Here is a 16,451-nt window from a genome sequence, read left to right on the forward strand (position 1 = left end):
TTAGAAAAAAATTATTTAGCCAGATGTTGTTAAATCTGTGGAATTAATTGCCACAGACAGTTGTGCAGGCCAAGTCATTGGGTATATTTCAGACAGAGGTTGACAGGTTCTTGATTAGATATGGTTAACATGCCAGGGCTTCAAAGATTATGAGGAGAAGGCAAGAAAATGGGATTGAAAGGGATAATAAATCAGTCATGATGGAATGGCAGAGAAGATTCAATGAGCTGAATGGCCTAACCTTGCTCCAATGTCTCATGGTCTTATGGTTTCAGGTGCTCAAGCACTTACCGCCTCCATTTTCTGCAATAACATTGATTTCAGCAAAACAGTACCTAAGAACTCTATTATTAATGCTCCTTTCTCTGAAACAATTGTCTTTACTCCAGAGTTTTAAAATATCTTCCTAAAGCTCCAATTGCCCTTCTTGTTTGTTTCTCACTTTCTATCTCTATAGTAAGTTTTCTTTTAACCAACTTTCTGATCATTTTTGTTAATCCTACTTCTCTCCACTTATCCCATTAAAGCAGTTTGTTACTTAATTCAAAAAATAGACAAATTATTGTTAGTTTAGTTATATAAAGCAAGGAGCTGATAGTACTAAAGATAGCTGGTTGAAATATTGATATACCGTACTTAAATGTAATTACTAGAATTTACATGTCCCCTACAGCAGATACATTACACCATATACTACAGATGTCAGCAACTTTAAAGAACTTTATACAGCACCAAATACCAGTAAAATCAGTATAAATTCTAGTAGTAATCAATCATCCAATCACCAAAAATAGGTTGATTTTCCTTATGTAAAATGCTGGTGGAATTTGCACCCAGATGCACAATGTATTGAACTGTAACCACAAACATCTCTGTAGTGACAAGTTTAAGAGGGACTGCAAGAGAAAAGCTCCACTACTGAAAATGCTGTAGCAGGCATTTTACAAGCACCAAGTCCATTTGCTTAAAATAGAAGTTCTTTTAATTAATTTTATTTTTATCAGAGGAAAACATTGTTTTAACTTGATCAACAATAATGCAATATATACAGAGCAATGCTTCATGCTGTCATTACAATAAAGGAATACTTAATACAGTTTAGAGAGTACACAACTAGATTGAATCACAAGTTTGCCCATTGCTACCTTAGTATAATAGAAGCCTAATAATTGATAATAGGCTTTTGATGACATTGTACTAATTTTGCTAGAATCACTTAGACACAAAGTAATCTGAATTTATGATCCACAGGACAACAATGCTTAGAAATTGGATTTTAAACATGTGGTGGATATACTGCTACTTTCCTATTAGATACCCCAGGATATATTGTTAAATTCCTTAGAAGAATTTAGAAGCTGTGCTATAAAAGTTGCCCTCAGGATCATGTGCTAAAATGGAGGCCCGATGGTAAACAGATGATAACATTCTACTCTGCACCAATTAGCAATGGGATCAGGGCACTTCCAGTGGCAGCTAGATACCAGCAATGTCCACACTAGCTCCCCTGGTGGAGACTAATTGCAGAAGAGGAGGACAGAGCTCCACATTGCAAGATCATTCTTATAACCAAACCCAGAAAGGAGATCCTCTGTCAGGAGGGAGTGCCAGGACACCAATCAGGGGCCCAACCACAGTATTCAGGTCGAACAGCAGCAATGCCATCAGAACGTTAATACAGAAGCCTGAATTCAAATCCAACAAGGGTGCTGTGGAATTTAACTTTAGTTAACAATTAAAAATTGGAACAAGAATAGTTGCTGGATTCAGTGACAATGACCTAAGGAAATCTACTGTCCTTACCCAGTCTAGGTTGTGTGTCACACTACATACACCTCATATGATCCTCTTTTGAGTGAAATGCCAGCCAAGCTGGTCAGTTGTCATCACCACCTTGTCAAGGGAAAATCATGGATTGGCAATGAGTAAAAATAAGAGAAAATCTGCAGATGCTGGAAATCTTGGCAATAAGTGCCAGCCCTGCCAGAGATTCAAAAAAAAATTAGAAAAATCAGAAAGACATGGCAGGAGGTGGCAGTGGTGGTCTTGTGTAGACAAGCCCTAGACCAACAGGAATAGTGCCCCCTCATTTAGAGACATTGGCATGTCAACCATATCTAAGTTTTCTATTGACTGCTTCAATGCAGCTTCACCACTCAGCTACACAGGACCTGCTTGAAACCTGTAAGGGAAAAGCAACAAACCATCAGGAATCAGCTGAACATCCTCATTTACCTTCATCATGCTATTCAAAGGGGGCTTACGGCTCTCAGTGGCTACAATGCCAACCATGAGCAGCTCATCGTTCCCCAGGAGTAAAGGGATGCTACATGACAGCACTGGGTTTTTCTGTGAAGAGAGATACGTGATCAGAGTGCTCTGCTGTATAGAGCAGGGAAATCCCATGCATGTGGACATCGCTCTCCCACAAAAAAAAACACTCAGGAACTTGTCTCTCTTTTACAGATCACAGCTCTGTTGCCTCGTCCTCTCACCTCTTTTACAACCGTGAGCTAAGTCCTGCTCCAGTTGGTCAAAGAGCTGACTCCAAGGGAAAAAACTTGGAACAACAGGGTCTGTTAGTTGCCACAGTTCTGGGTCTTTAAGTTGGAATAATATTGCAGTCACCTGAGCACTCCTCTCACACAGGGACTAAGTTACTGCCGACTACTGTCTCTCAGGCTGCACCCTCACCCATGACTCACCACCAGCTATGGGCAGCAGTCTAACTCCAGCCCAAGAGCCTTTTGTTGACCATTAAGGATTCCATGTAACTCCAAGGGATAGAGGAGCTTTCCTGTAGCCAATGGGAGACAATGAGATTATCAGACCTCCTAAACTTCATTAAATTGGAAAGACAGTAGTAATTTTCAGTACTTTTACTGAAGATGTTCTGATTTACAATATTTACACCATTTTTAGGATATAAGGTCTTGAACATATTATTTGTGTGGAAACATTTCTGATTTTAGGAGAAATAATAAGTAATTGTGCAGAGATAAGTGATATTTTTGTGGCAGCTGCTGGCATTGCTAGACTTTGCCGTGCTTCAGCAGAAAAGATCAAATAGTGTCAGCAATGTCGCCAGTGAGGCAACCATGGAATATCTCAGCAGTTACAACCTGGGGAAGCATTTGCTATTAGTTTAAGCACATTCTGTGGCCTTTGGGAGATAATCTCCAATGAGTTCCATGAGTTTAGTCTACCTAATGCCCACAAAGTATACCTTTAAAAGTACTCAAATGTAATAAAGTAGCTGAATATATTTTCTAGATGTTCTAAGTGTGTTCAGCAAGAATTGTCAATAAGAGAGAAAATGTGATGTGTTACTTATGGCATCTTTAAATGTATCAGGAAAATTCAGATATTTTATATTGAGAGTACATTCACCCAAGAATAATCATTAGTACAGTACTATCCTTGGTAAAATCACTTTGCACCTGAAAAACATGTGGTAATGGATCCAATTTCTAAGCTCTAGTGTCCTAAGCATACAAAGATTTACAATAAAGTAGATTGCATTCTCTTCAAAGACATGATATCATTTCTGATTATCCCTTCAGTGAGCAATATTCTTTTGGATGTATGTAAACGAGGGCATTAGAAAACTCAGCAGGACAGTCTGCAAAAACAGTAACAGAATCATTTGCATATTACAATCTGCACATATCAGAAAGCCCAGACAGAAAGCACAACTAGGTAGCATAACATAAAAGCGCAAGCTATCTCCAACAGAGACATGCATAGACTAATCTTAGCTAACAATACAGTGTTTTTAACTCTTTTCACAGTACAATGGATAGTAAAATCTCATTGCTTTATGCATATTTTAAATAAGAGTATTTAACATACTAAGAATGTTTTGGTCTGTCATCTATTATATAGAAAATATAAATTTTGTAGTCTCTTCTACTTAATTTTTTTAACCTTGATAAATATCTTTCCTGCATATATACAGATATTCATGCTAAAAACACACGACCATAAATAACATAGGGATTTCACAGACATGTCTCCTCTGTTCATAAATGCAACATTTCAAAAAACATTATCAATACATTTAGTCATGAATATTAATTTTTCTCTGATCATTAATAACATTGAATTTCAAATACAAATGTAGCGAGTTCTTTGATTGAGTACATTCATTCACAGCCAAGAACTGTTTTATGGAATTCGAGCATTATATTTAACTGGAGTCCACATTTCATTAATTTGTTCTTAATTTGTTATAGATTTAATAGTAAATTGTACAGACATAAGTTAGAAAATTGCTGTTTGAATAGCATGCGAGTCAGCCTCAACTTGGGATCACCAAATCCATATTTAAATCTTTGACTTTAATATTACTTTAATCGTTAAGCGATATAATTAGCATGTGGGGGTAGTTCTGCCTGTCTGTACTGTTTGGAGTCATTATTCTGGTATAGAGTATAGGTCATCACCTTTATTAGTTTATTGTTTTAAGCTGCATTATCTTACACATACATATTCACTAATGTAAAAATACTGTAATATTGCAACAGGAACTGTTCTAAACTTACTTAAACATACCCCAGTGTCCTCCAGTCATCATTAGTACGTTCCAGCATAGAAATGGACCCTCCTTCCTTATTCTTACCAATTATAAATTTACTGCTGGAAACAAATTAGATGATACCTCCAAAGCCAGTCAACAAAGCTAAAGAGCTCAACTACCTTATGGCTCCCTTTGGCAGTCACAGCATGTACCTTTAGTGTACAGTTGACCAAAGTAGATAATTCTGAATTATGTTTTTAAATCAATAAAGTTATTTTACAGTAATACTCCTAACTTGGAGTATGTATAAACAATCTGAATTTGACCTAACAATTTTCTGCCTGATGAACAATCTTCAACCTGAAACATTTCTCTTCCCACAAAGGCCAGCCTATCCTGCTATGTAATTCCAGCATTTTATGTTTTTATTTGAAATTTCCGGCATCTGAAGTTGTTTTAATTTTCTATTTTTTTATACTTAGTATAAGGTGGGTAACGTTTATCTGAGGAAATGTATATTATTAAAACTACTCTTGTAGGGTGCATCCAGAAGAGTAAAACTAGCTTGGTCAACATAAATGGATATTTGTGAAGTTACAAGTACAAAGCCATGGGGAAAAGGCTACAGACCCCACAAATCATATTGCCCAGCAAAGCAAAAAAAGTTGTAGATCTCTACTACAGAAAGACTGCCATTCCTCAGAAGATAATTCCAGATTCCTCAGCAGAAAAAAAAACTCTTCATGCCCTTTCCCAACATAACTTTACAGAAGTGTAAAACTTGCTTCACACAGTAAGCTAATATTTTCCCCAATGAACAAAAATATCTACTAATTCAGGACAAAATTATTAGAACTTGGCAAGATTTCTCACTTGTCAATTCAATACAGAATATTCAGGGATCAATCTGAATACCCAATATATTTCAAAGTAAATATTTTCAGGGAAAATAAAATCAAAGCATTTTTATGCTTCTGTCTTCATGACCCAAATAGGTAATTTATAATTAGCTTTTTTGCCAAAAGTTAAACAAAACTTTTTTTCAGAACTCTCATTCCCGCAATTGGATTTGTAAAGGAATATTCAGTACCAGACTGATCAACACATTTTTGTGCCTATCTGTGTACTCCCTTATGATTGCACCGTCTCAACGCCAGAATATGAATGGATAGGGGAGACAGGGAGCTGTGTGATTTCAGTTTGGATCTTAGCATATATTGCTACATTAGATGATCACAGTGGCATGATTGAGGGAGGCAAAGAAGGCAATGTTTTCCAGTATACCAGTAATTCAAATGCAAATCAGGTCCCACCTGCCTGTTTCAAACATCCTTGCCTTTAAATTCTTGAAAATATAATTTTACTTTCTCTAAAGCGGGCAATGAAAAGGAGAAAAGTACTTTCTATCATGAAAAGAATTGCTGTTTTATTAGCATTATCTGTAGTATATAATAAAAAAAGTTTAAATAGCCCAGCTTACCAGAACTTCATGTTATTGAAATACTTGACCTTACATAATGCCTGTCACAACTCCAGGGTGTCTCAAAAAATTTTCATCCAATTCTGAAGTTATTCAGTGTGGTCACGGTTGCCAATTTGTGATGACAAACAGTGACCAGATAATCGGACTGACTGTGGGATGATTAACAGGCAGAACACATGCTGCAACTACCCCTTTGCTTTTCAAACTCACAGGTTCTTTATAAAATTCTCAAGCATTTAAATCTTGAAAATATTATTCTAGGGTGTGATGGCTTTCAAAAGAAATTGTAGATAGGTAAATTTTGAGCCTGGATGCAAAGAATGAAGTGTTCATCCATTGTCCGGGCTTTGGCACAACTCTTGCATGAATGAGCTTTGCCTACTTAAAGTTTTTGTTTAGATTTACAAGCATCAATTGATATTTGTATTGAAGAAAGTAAGTTATGCACCATATAAATGACACACTAGCACCACCATTGTTAGTAAGGCTGGTATTGACTCTCCATTCCCAATTCCATTCATAGGTAATGAGCTTTCCTAACCTCTGACTGTCTATCTGAGTGGCATGCTTAATATGCCAGATCACAGGTAATCACGTTAGTGTGACCTGGGGTAACACATTAACTGCATTACTACCCAACAGTGCATTTAGCAGCCTAGAAAATAATTGGCACCTGGAAAGGCTTGAACTCATTTGGTGATGTGCCACAAGACAAAAATTTAATAGCTTTCTTCATGGGCTCCACTAATGCGCAAGGAAACATATCCAGTCACAATGTGGTAATGGAACAAGGAGGGGTGGATCAGGACTTCATGGGTTGGATTGGGAAATCAGGAAACTTTAGGACTTTAGTTCTTGCAGGCCATCAGGATCAGAATAGTCTGGAAGGTTTGGGTCAGTGGTCATATTAGCTTTAAAACATGACAACGTCATGTTCCTTCAACAATACAATAGCTTCACAGTCACCTTTTTATTCATTTCATTTTAATTTCAAATTCTGGTTTAAAATGAATGCCAAATTTCAATTTGTGTTCCCCTAGGTATCAAACCAGTACACAAGATTGTAAAACATACTGAGGTGGAAAGCCATCTTTTGTTATTTTCAAACAAAGTTGGGGTGTAATAACAATTCAGAAGCAGAATCCGATGTAATTATTATAGCACATTGCGTGCGTAATGCATACGACAGCAGACAAATTTCCATATCACTATTGGTTATTTAAATAACTACATTAAAACAGCTTTTAATTAAAACATTATCATTTTTGTTAGGTGTCCTCTTGAAATGCACTTGTTAAAAGGGCAGCTAAGCATCCTGCAGCCAAGCATGCTCCAGTGGTGTACTCAACAACCAGGCACCAAGAAATCTATATGCTTCACATTACAAGTAATTTCTTTATGTCACTCCATTGTGAAAACAACTGATATTACATACACATTGCATAGTAAACTCTGCCTTCTGGTTGCAAAATGTAAAAAAATATATAATTTCTAATGCCAGGGTAATTTTCTGTACAGTGCTTCTACTACAGAACTTTGTTCAAGCGTAATGTATGTAAGGAATTTCTGCAAAGATGTTCTGCGCTTCTGGATCACAGCAGGCATGGATTATTAGTCTCTGTGTGCAAAGACACTTGCTGCAATTCTGCAAAGCTCTGGGATGCTAAAGTATAAAATGCACCCCTTTCCCTAACATGATGAACTCTAACGTAGGTCAATATATCAAACTGTAATAGAAAACAATTTCCTTTTAAAAAGTTTACAATAACCCAAGTCGGGATGATCGTGAATAGTTATCAGCACTTGTTTGTTTCAATAATACTTGCCACACACATCATTTTAAATTTACTTGGCATGTTGCAAATAAATTTTATAGATGTGGCAACATTATTTAAACCAGGCAATTCTATTAGTATCGTATCAATGTGCTCACCCAGAGATCCCCTGAACATCCTTAGCCTCAACTACTTGCCATGAAAAGCAATTAAAAGTTAATATAATAGGGACATTCTACTGCGACGCATTGCCTCGCTGATCAGATACGCAGGGCTAATCTCTGGTTCTTCTGTCATGATCACAATGTTCTGCCATTCACCAGTTTCATTGGATTTTTTAATGGTGTCCACCACAGACAGTGCATACAAACAATCCTCAAATGTTGCTGCCATAGTTAGTGGTCTCCCGTCCCAGGTCCGACGATCTTCTTGGTCTTGGAATGCCTGTCGAATGGCTTGAACCATCATGATGGTTCCCCTGAGGAATGGGATTGGGCAATCCCTGAAAGCTTTTTCTGGGAGCAATTCATTGCTTAAAGGAGTTGAGTCTTCCAGAATCAATTCCTTTTGAGTTGCACTGTTTTTCTGTCCGTACAAATCACTACCACTTACTATCAATCTGCCAGTGGACCCCACGACAATGATGTCCTGCTTGAAATCTCCAGGGACGTTGAAATTCAGTGTTACAGTACAGCACACACCAGCTTCTAAAACCATCTGAAATGTGCAGAAGTCATCGCTGGTGATCTGGCGAATTCCTCGGATGTGTTTTGTCTGCTTCACAAAGGTTTTTAGGAAGCCGTGGACTTTGACAGCCTTTTGGCTGGTTAGAAAAGTCAAAAGATCAATAATGTAGCTTCCTACTGAGTGTAGTCCTCCACCACCCATTAGGTCATCACAGCTCCAGTTGTACTTCTTACCCAGAAGGCTTCCACTATGAACCTGGACTTCACAGATCATCAAGTCCCCCACATAACCTTCTTGAATCATTTGCTTCATTTTAACAAAAGCAGGAAGGAAACGGAGAACATTACCCATGATACTCATAAGTTTGGGGTAATAATGTGCAGCTGACATCATTTGAAATGCATCCAGAGGAGTTGCAGCTCTGTCACAGATGACATTCTTTCCGATTCCTAAATCAAAAGGAAAAATAAAATTAATTTGTGTGCAGTAATTTATACATTTGCCACATGCTTGGCCACCTCAAAAATACACCTAATTTCTCAGAAATGATCTATAGTTTGTTACAAGTTAACATAGAAATTATAACATAGAACAGTATAGCACAAGAGCAGTTCCTTCAGACTTTGATGTCTGTACCAAATATCGTGCCAAATTAATTTTCTGCCTGTACATGATCCATATCCTTCCATTCCTTCCCTTCCTAAAAACCTCTATAACACCATCATGACTGCTTCCACCACCAGTCCTGCCACCCGCCACTCCCTAGGTAAAAAAAACAACTTGCCCTGCAGACCTCCATTGAAGTAACTTTCTCTTTCCTTAAATGTCCTCTAGTTTAGATATTTTGACCCTGAAAAAGACACTGGCTGTCTACTCTATCAATGCCTCTCATGATCTTATAAACAGAGGTCTCCACTCAGCCTCCAACACTCCAGAGAAAACAATCTTAGTTTGTCCAACCTCTCCTTATAGCACATGCCCTCTACTCCAGTCAGCATCCAGGTAAACCTCTTCTGCAGCCTCTCCTAAGCACCCTTCCTCTAATAGGCATTACCAGCAAACCTGTCCACTTCTGACATTCTGATGGAATAAAGGTCATAGATGAATCAGCTGAAGATTATGGGGAACAAGACACTTCCCTGAGGAACACCTACAGAGGTGTCCTGGGGTTGGGATGACAGACAATCACATTATCTAAGCTATCTTGCCTTCTAATTGAAATTACTCTAGCCTATGGAGGGTTTTGCCCCAAACAGTGAAATCTTAAAGTACTGGAATAGTGCCATGTAAGGTTTCCCTAATCAACAGAACATTTTCAAGGTAGTCAATTAACCAATCCCAATTTGTCTACAATTGTCTAAGAAAATTGAGGCGTCTTGTTCTGAATGTCATCCTTTCCCCTCTCGCCTTGAATGCATGGCTGAGGAAAGTTACAAGGATGTTTCAAACTGCCTCAGAACTATCATAATTAACTATCAGAAGGGCATGTGTCTGAGATTTCTGCTCCTGACTTCAGCTAAGTATGCTGATGAACATTAGGCAAGGTAAATACCAAGCTCCAGTCAAGAAACTTGATGATCTCAGCCTCACACGTCACTAATTGCTACTTCAATAAAATACCAGAGCACAGATGTGCAACAGGGGAGAATGTTAATTACAAACAAAAAAGCAGAAACCTTTCAGCCTCCACATCATTCTTAAGAAATAATACTTGTAGAGGAAAAGAAGGAAAGGAACTTGCTGGTAAATTGCAGCAAGTTTTATAGGAGCAATATATAAGATTTTGGAGGAATTCAATGGGTCAGGCAGCATTTATGGAGGGAAATGAACTGTCGACACTTCAGGTCACAGCCCTCCATCTGGGTTTCACTGGATCTGACTGCACAAGTGAAACCATTTGTAGACAGGGCTTATTCTAGCCACCTAGTCAGAATAACGTTATACAAAATCATGCTACTGTAAACAAGAAATATCATTTTCGTAAAGAGCAGGAATCAAGTAACATTGGCAGATCCAACAAAGGCGAGTCCATAGTTGATATGTCTGTCAGCAGTGAAGTACAAAAGTGGAGATTTTAAATAAATGTCTTACTTATAGCTTAAAACTACATACATCTTTAAAATGGCTGAGGCAGTTGCAATATTCCACTTGAAAGCACACTGAAAACTCTTACGGTCAGGATCTGTCTTTGGGAAATCCATTGGAAGGGCTGGCTGCAATTCCAGCCAGGCCCATAGATGGTGCTATGTTACACTTCTGCCATGTAGAAGGAAGATCAATTTAATCAGTCTGACTGGTAACTATCATGATCAGACTGGCTGGCTGATTTATAAGCTGCCCACATTTTATTTTTTCTGAAAGACCAGTATTTGTGGAACTGAACTCTGGGAAGAGATAGATTCTTTAGCAGCTACTTCCTCCCATCATTCCTTTCCAATCACTGCTATTTCTCTTAGTTGCATCTTTCATCTGGATGAGTCCACCACCTGTAAAAGTCTATTAGAGACTGTAGTCCAGGTCAGAGTGGAAGTTCTCCCCTTATTCACCTGTGCTAGTCAACATGTCCACATTATAAAATGCCATACAGAAATCAGGAGGATTCGATGAGTTCCTTATTCAAGCCAGCAGGAAGTTTGGCAGGTACTTCTGGTGAGACCATTCTGATTATGAATCCACTTCCAGGCAACCAATCTCCAAACCTCTCCAGAAGAAAGCATAGTAAAACTCCAAGTTTAATTAATTCCAGTAAGTTGGATCTCATGTAGTCCACTAGTACCAATAGTGACCACAGCAGTTCTTCTGTCAGGTTGATGGCAAGGATCTTGCATCTGCACAAGTCTGATCAGACAACGGATGAGGTGCCTTCTCAAACTGGAGACTTCCTCTACTTCTTTGGGCACCCATGAATCCTCAGTACTTCATGCTGGTAGACAACTTTTGTGTCAATCGAATCCGGTTCACTTTACTTTCTCTGCTGAAATAGCCGCCAAATGCTAAGGAAATGTGGTTTCAAAAATTTGTCGAAGTTGGAAGGTTCTCATCTGTCACCAAACCATTCGCTGAAGTCTGGGAGCTGTCCATCTTCCAGGGTCCTGATTCTGATCACTAAATACCTTTCACTCAGCCCATCCCGTTCCTCACTTTACTGAATTTTCTAGTCCCATCACCACCACTCCCCACCCACCCACCACTGTGGTTTAATTATTTAAATCAAACTCGGACATTTGTTTTTGTCTTTGGTCATCAGCAGCATTAAAGAGCAGGTTTGGAAAGGCCTTTGACAGCAATTGTTTGGTCTGTCACAGGTCCTCAGATTCTGTTGCTGAAGATTTACTTACCGCTCATAAACCATAGGTTATCACATTGGAAATTTCATCTGTTTGGTTATATCTCCATCCGAAAACATTGGAATCAGGAAATCATTAAGCTGTAAGTGTCCTAAGCATGAGCAATGTGCAGAGTAAGAGAGGCAGTTAGGATGTTGGCCTATTAAACAGAATAGGTTCAGAACATCAGGCAGCCAATCTATGAAGAGTATTAACCATGGGTGGAGTCACCCATCTTGTAAAGATACTGCCCGGAAGAAGGCAATGGCAAACCACTTCTGAAGAATCTGCCAAGAACAATCAAGGTTATATACCATAATCGCCCACAGTACATGACACGGCATATGATGATGATGATGAGCTTCTGGAGCAGAGAAACTGGCTGTTCTGCAGGTAAACAAACAACTGTTTTTTGTTTGACTAGTGAGGGTGAAGATCATACTGTATGGGCCTAAGACTTTTGCCCAGTACTTGTATATCCTGGACCATATTTGTAGTGCTGACGATCACTTTCTGCAAAATCAGGACAACAAAGTGTTCCCGAATACCAGGAAAACCAAAAATCAGTGTTATTCACTCTTCACTGACTGAAGCTTGTTTTAAACTGCACAGCATCAACATTTTGTTTCAGTCTTGTGCGAACAATTTTCTAGGCAGCTAAAAGACAGAGAATATGATCTACCTGAGTTTATCCATTATTCTCACTAGTCCCACTCAAAGTTCAACCCTGTGTCCCCGTCATGAGAGGTTGAAATGGGTAAGGCCGGCCAACAGGGCTCTGGTGAAGCTGTATAGACCAATCCCCTGTACAGTGAATGCAATGGATTGCAAATGTGTTGATGAACTCCAGTCATTCCACTAACTTCAGAGGACAATGAAGACGGGAGGTCATTAATAACCTATGGTTCACAGGGGGCTAATGGTCCAAGTTAGTAAGTACTCTCACTAGTGACAGTATAGTGCTTAACATGATAAAAGATATCTAAATTTATAATATTTTTATGTTTGATAGTTCTACAAAATTCTGAATGGAATATTACTATCTGCTCTCATTCAAACCAGATCATTGCTAAGTTTATACTGGTTGAATGCACTGGGCTGCTAATAATTCAACACACCACATCTGGGAAAATGAAAGGCAGATCTAAAGCTGTGTACGTCAAACCATCTTGGGATTCATCTTGAAAATGAACACGTGTAAGGGAGGACGTGGTAGACTGAAGTCAAGTATTAAATTAGGTGCTGTAACCAGGGGAATGCAGTCTGTGTCAGATAAACACTGATGTGCCACCTGGCTAAGAAAAGCACTGACTCATTTTATGTTTTTCTGGCTGCAACAAATCATATTGTTCTTGTAATCCAAATACTGATGAAGGTGAGAAATCCTTGGAACTGCAGTATTGATTTCTGCTACCTTAGGCAGGGTGACATGAGCATATTTTCTCTCACCTTGCAATACAATAGTACTATTTGTGAACTTGCAATATGGATCAGGAGAGTTGAATGACAGAAGACAGGGGAAAAGGTATTTACTAGGTATCAAAACACTGTATTAAGAAGAAGGGCATTCTACCCTGAAGAAGTTGGTTTAAATAGCTAGCAATGTCAGCAGGTCAAAAGCCTGATGAAAGCCTGGAAACTTTCAGACTTTTGACAAAGTAGATCTGGCTAAAAGCCTTTGGTAAAAACAGGTTGTTAAATTAAACATGTTAAATGCTCTCAGGATTTGATTGCAGTTCTTTGAATTTAATCCTGGACGCAGTGATTTTTCCACTTCTATGAAACTAAGCAATGAGATAACATTGGACATTACTCCATGACTTACTCAAGCTAATTAGTATATAAAGCTAGTTAGTAATCCCCCTTTTCTACTTCCCCATCACCAACGTAAACCTGTGCTTTGTCCAATTCCAACTGTTTACAATTAATCCTGGCTTCTCAATTCATGCTATCTAAAAGGTCACATGCTCATTAACAAACATAATTCTGCAATGGTGGCAGAAGAATTCCTTTTAAGAACATTTTGACAATGGGAAAATAAACACTCAATGCAAAATAACCATTTCCATATCTGAGCCACTACAGATACAAAGAACTACAATCAAGTGCATCCTTATAGCGTTTAATGTGTATAATCCAATGCCTTTCCAATGGGGTTCCTGTTGACATGTTTGGACTAAAATCTGGAAGCCAGTAGATCTGGGTAAAACTTCTGACCTGCTGGTATTTCCAGCTATATATTCCTGATTGCAAAACACTCTTCCTGATTGACTGACAACCTGATCTGGATGAGTCGCATTCTAAGAAAAGGTTAGACAGACAAGGCTTGCATCTACTAGAAGTTAGAAGAAGGAAGGAGGGGAGGCAACTTGGTTTAAATATGTAACATCCTGTGGGGTCTTGACAGTTATTTCCATTCCTGGGGGAATATAGAACTAGTTACCATTTAAAATAAGGGCCCTTCCATTTAAGAAACAGATGAGGTATTTGTTTCTTTCAAGGTTATGGGTCATTGGAATTTTTTCCTTTAAAAAGCAGTAGAAACAGAGGCTTTGATATTTTTTGGACAGGCGTGGAACGATTCTTGTAAATTCTAGAATAACTCTACAAGTTCTAGAGACTATTATGCATGAAAGTCCCTGGAGATCAGTAGTTTTTGAGATACTCAAGCCACCCCCATTTGGCACCAACAAACTTTCCATGGTCAAAGTTACTTAGATCACATTTCTTCCTCATTTTGATGTTTAGTTTGAAGAACAACTGAAATTCTTGGCCACATCTGCATGTTTTTATGCCTTGAGTTGCTGCCATATGATTGGTTTATTAGATATTTGCATTAAGGAGCAGGTGTACCTAATAAAGTGGCCATTGAGTGTACATCCCTTAATGGGAAAATACCAGAAATAGAATGAGGCTGTGTTAGGCAGCAATTGGATACACTCAATTCTTCAAAATCAAGTTTGTCATCCTGTGCACAAATACACGTACAGGTTTCCCCCGCAATCCGAAGGTACAGCATTCCTATGAAACCGTTTGTAAACCAAAATGTTGTAAAGCGAGGAAGCAATTACCGTCAATTTATATGGGACAGACCCAAAAAATAACCTACCAAATCATACCAAATAACACATAAAACCTAAAATAACACGAACATATAAGAATGATGTTATGATAAATATGCAGCCTATATAAAGTAGAAATATTGAATGTAAGGTGTAGTTTCACTTATCAGAATGGGGAAGACAGCGAGCCAAAATCGATTTGGAAAAAAAAAATCTGTACACAAGGCTTCACAGTCATGGTAGTCTTTCTCAGGGTAAACACACATATAAAGCGGGAGCACGAGGAAATCTGCAGATGCTGGAAATTCAAGCAACACACCACAATATGCTGGTGGAATGCAGCAGGCCAGGCAGCATCTATAGGAAGTACAGTCGACATTTCGGGCCGAGACCCTTTGTCAGAAAAGATAGTAAGAGATGGCCCGAAACGTTGACTGTACTTCTTCCTATAGCTGCTGCCTGGCCTGTGCATTCCAACAGCATTGTGTGTATAAAGTGGGAGTCTTTTTTTCGTAAAAGCAAAAATCCTCTTTGGTTAGCAAAAACAGGTACTAATGTAGGTCTTTCGTAACAGCGAGCTGTCGTAAAGCGAATGTTCGAAAAACAGGGGCCACCTGTACTGTACTGTTCTACATTCTATTCAATGTCTCTGACAAGAGAGAATAAAATATAGTCTGCTCTCATAATGTAGTGCATCAGTGTCCTCCCTTTGAGCAGCCTGAAAGCAGCCCATTGCATAAAAAATTCATACTGCAATTACCTTGGCAATTCCTGGCAATACTTTCCTTGTTTTGATGTTGCTGCAACAGTTAGCAGACTTCAGTGAAGGCAACTCTGCTGAGGCACAGATATCTAGCTGAGGTTCAGGTGGAGAATTCCTGAACACTCTGGGCAGATGTCAGTTTGTGTTGAGAGCCCTTCCCCCTGCTGATCCTAAAGCCTATCCATCTTTTCATGTCCTCTGCTCATTCGCCTGGTCACTCAGGGAGGAAACCTCCATGCCTGAGTGTAACAAGCTTGTACAGAAGCCTTGAAATCTCGTCAATGCCCATAGGTATTGACCACACGCTGCCTGTGGAATTTAGCAGCCCTTTAAGACCTCTAGTACTAAAGTTCTTAACATCAGAAGCATAGCACAACCCAGCAAAAATAATAATAAATATGTTATTGATACTGAGTGGGAAATTCTTTTGTTACAGAAGCAACATTTAAAAACACACTTCGCAGTGTGCAGACTTTAATAATAAATTACAGAATAATAATATACACAATAATAATTTCCCGATGTGCAATAATATACAAAATAATACAACAGAGAGTATTGTACTCTGGTGTGTGTTCTCCTGTTGCACAGAGGTGAACTGTTGTATATAGTTATTGCATTTGGTAGGAAAGATTTTCTGTAACGATCCTTGTGACAGCATAGCTGAATGAGTCTCTTCGAAAAGGGGCTCCACTGCCTATTCAGATGGTCATGGAGAGGATGTGCCAGATTGTGATGACAATTTGTTTAGTGACCTCCTCTCCACCATTAACTCAAAAGAGTCTGGGTTGTAGCCAAGGATGCAGCCAGCCTTTTTGATGAGTTTTTTTTTTACC

General features: G+C 38.7%; 1 protein-coding gene across 1 annotated transcript in view; it reads right to left on the minus strand.

The window, feature by feature from the left end:
* Positions 1-976: 976 nt before the first annotated feature.
* The window catches only part of LOC140713604 (glucose-fructose oxidoreductase domain-containing protein 1), a 93,239-nt gene continuing 77,764 nt past the window's right edge, over positions 977-16,451 (minus strand). Inside the window, exon 2 of the mRNA XM_073023917.1 lies at positions 977-8,913. Coding sequence (XP_072880018.1) covers positions 7,994-8,913 — 920 coding nt within the window. The 3' untranslated portion in view covers positions 977-7,993. The remainder of the gene's footprint in view (positions 8,914-16,451) is intronic.

This window comes from Hemitrygon akajei, chromosome 20, assembly GCF_048418815.1.
Source record: "Hemitrygon akajei chromosome 20, sHemAka1.3, whole genome shotgun sequence".
NCBI lineage: Eukaryota > Metazoa > Chordata > Chondrichthyes > Myliobatiformes > Dasyatidae > Hemitrygon > Hemitrygon akajei.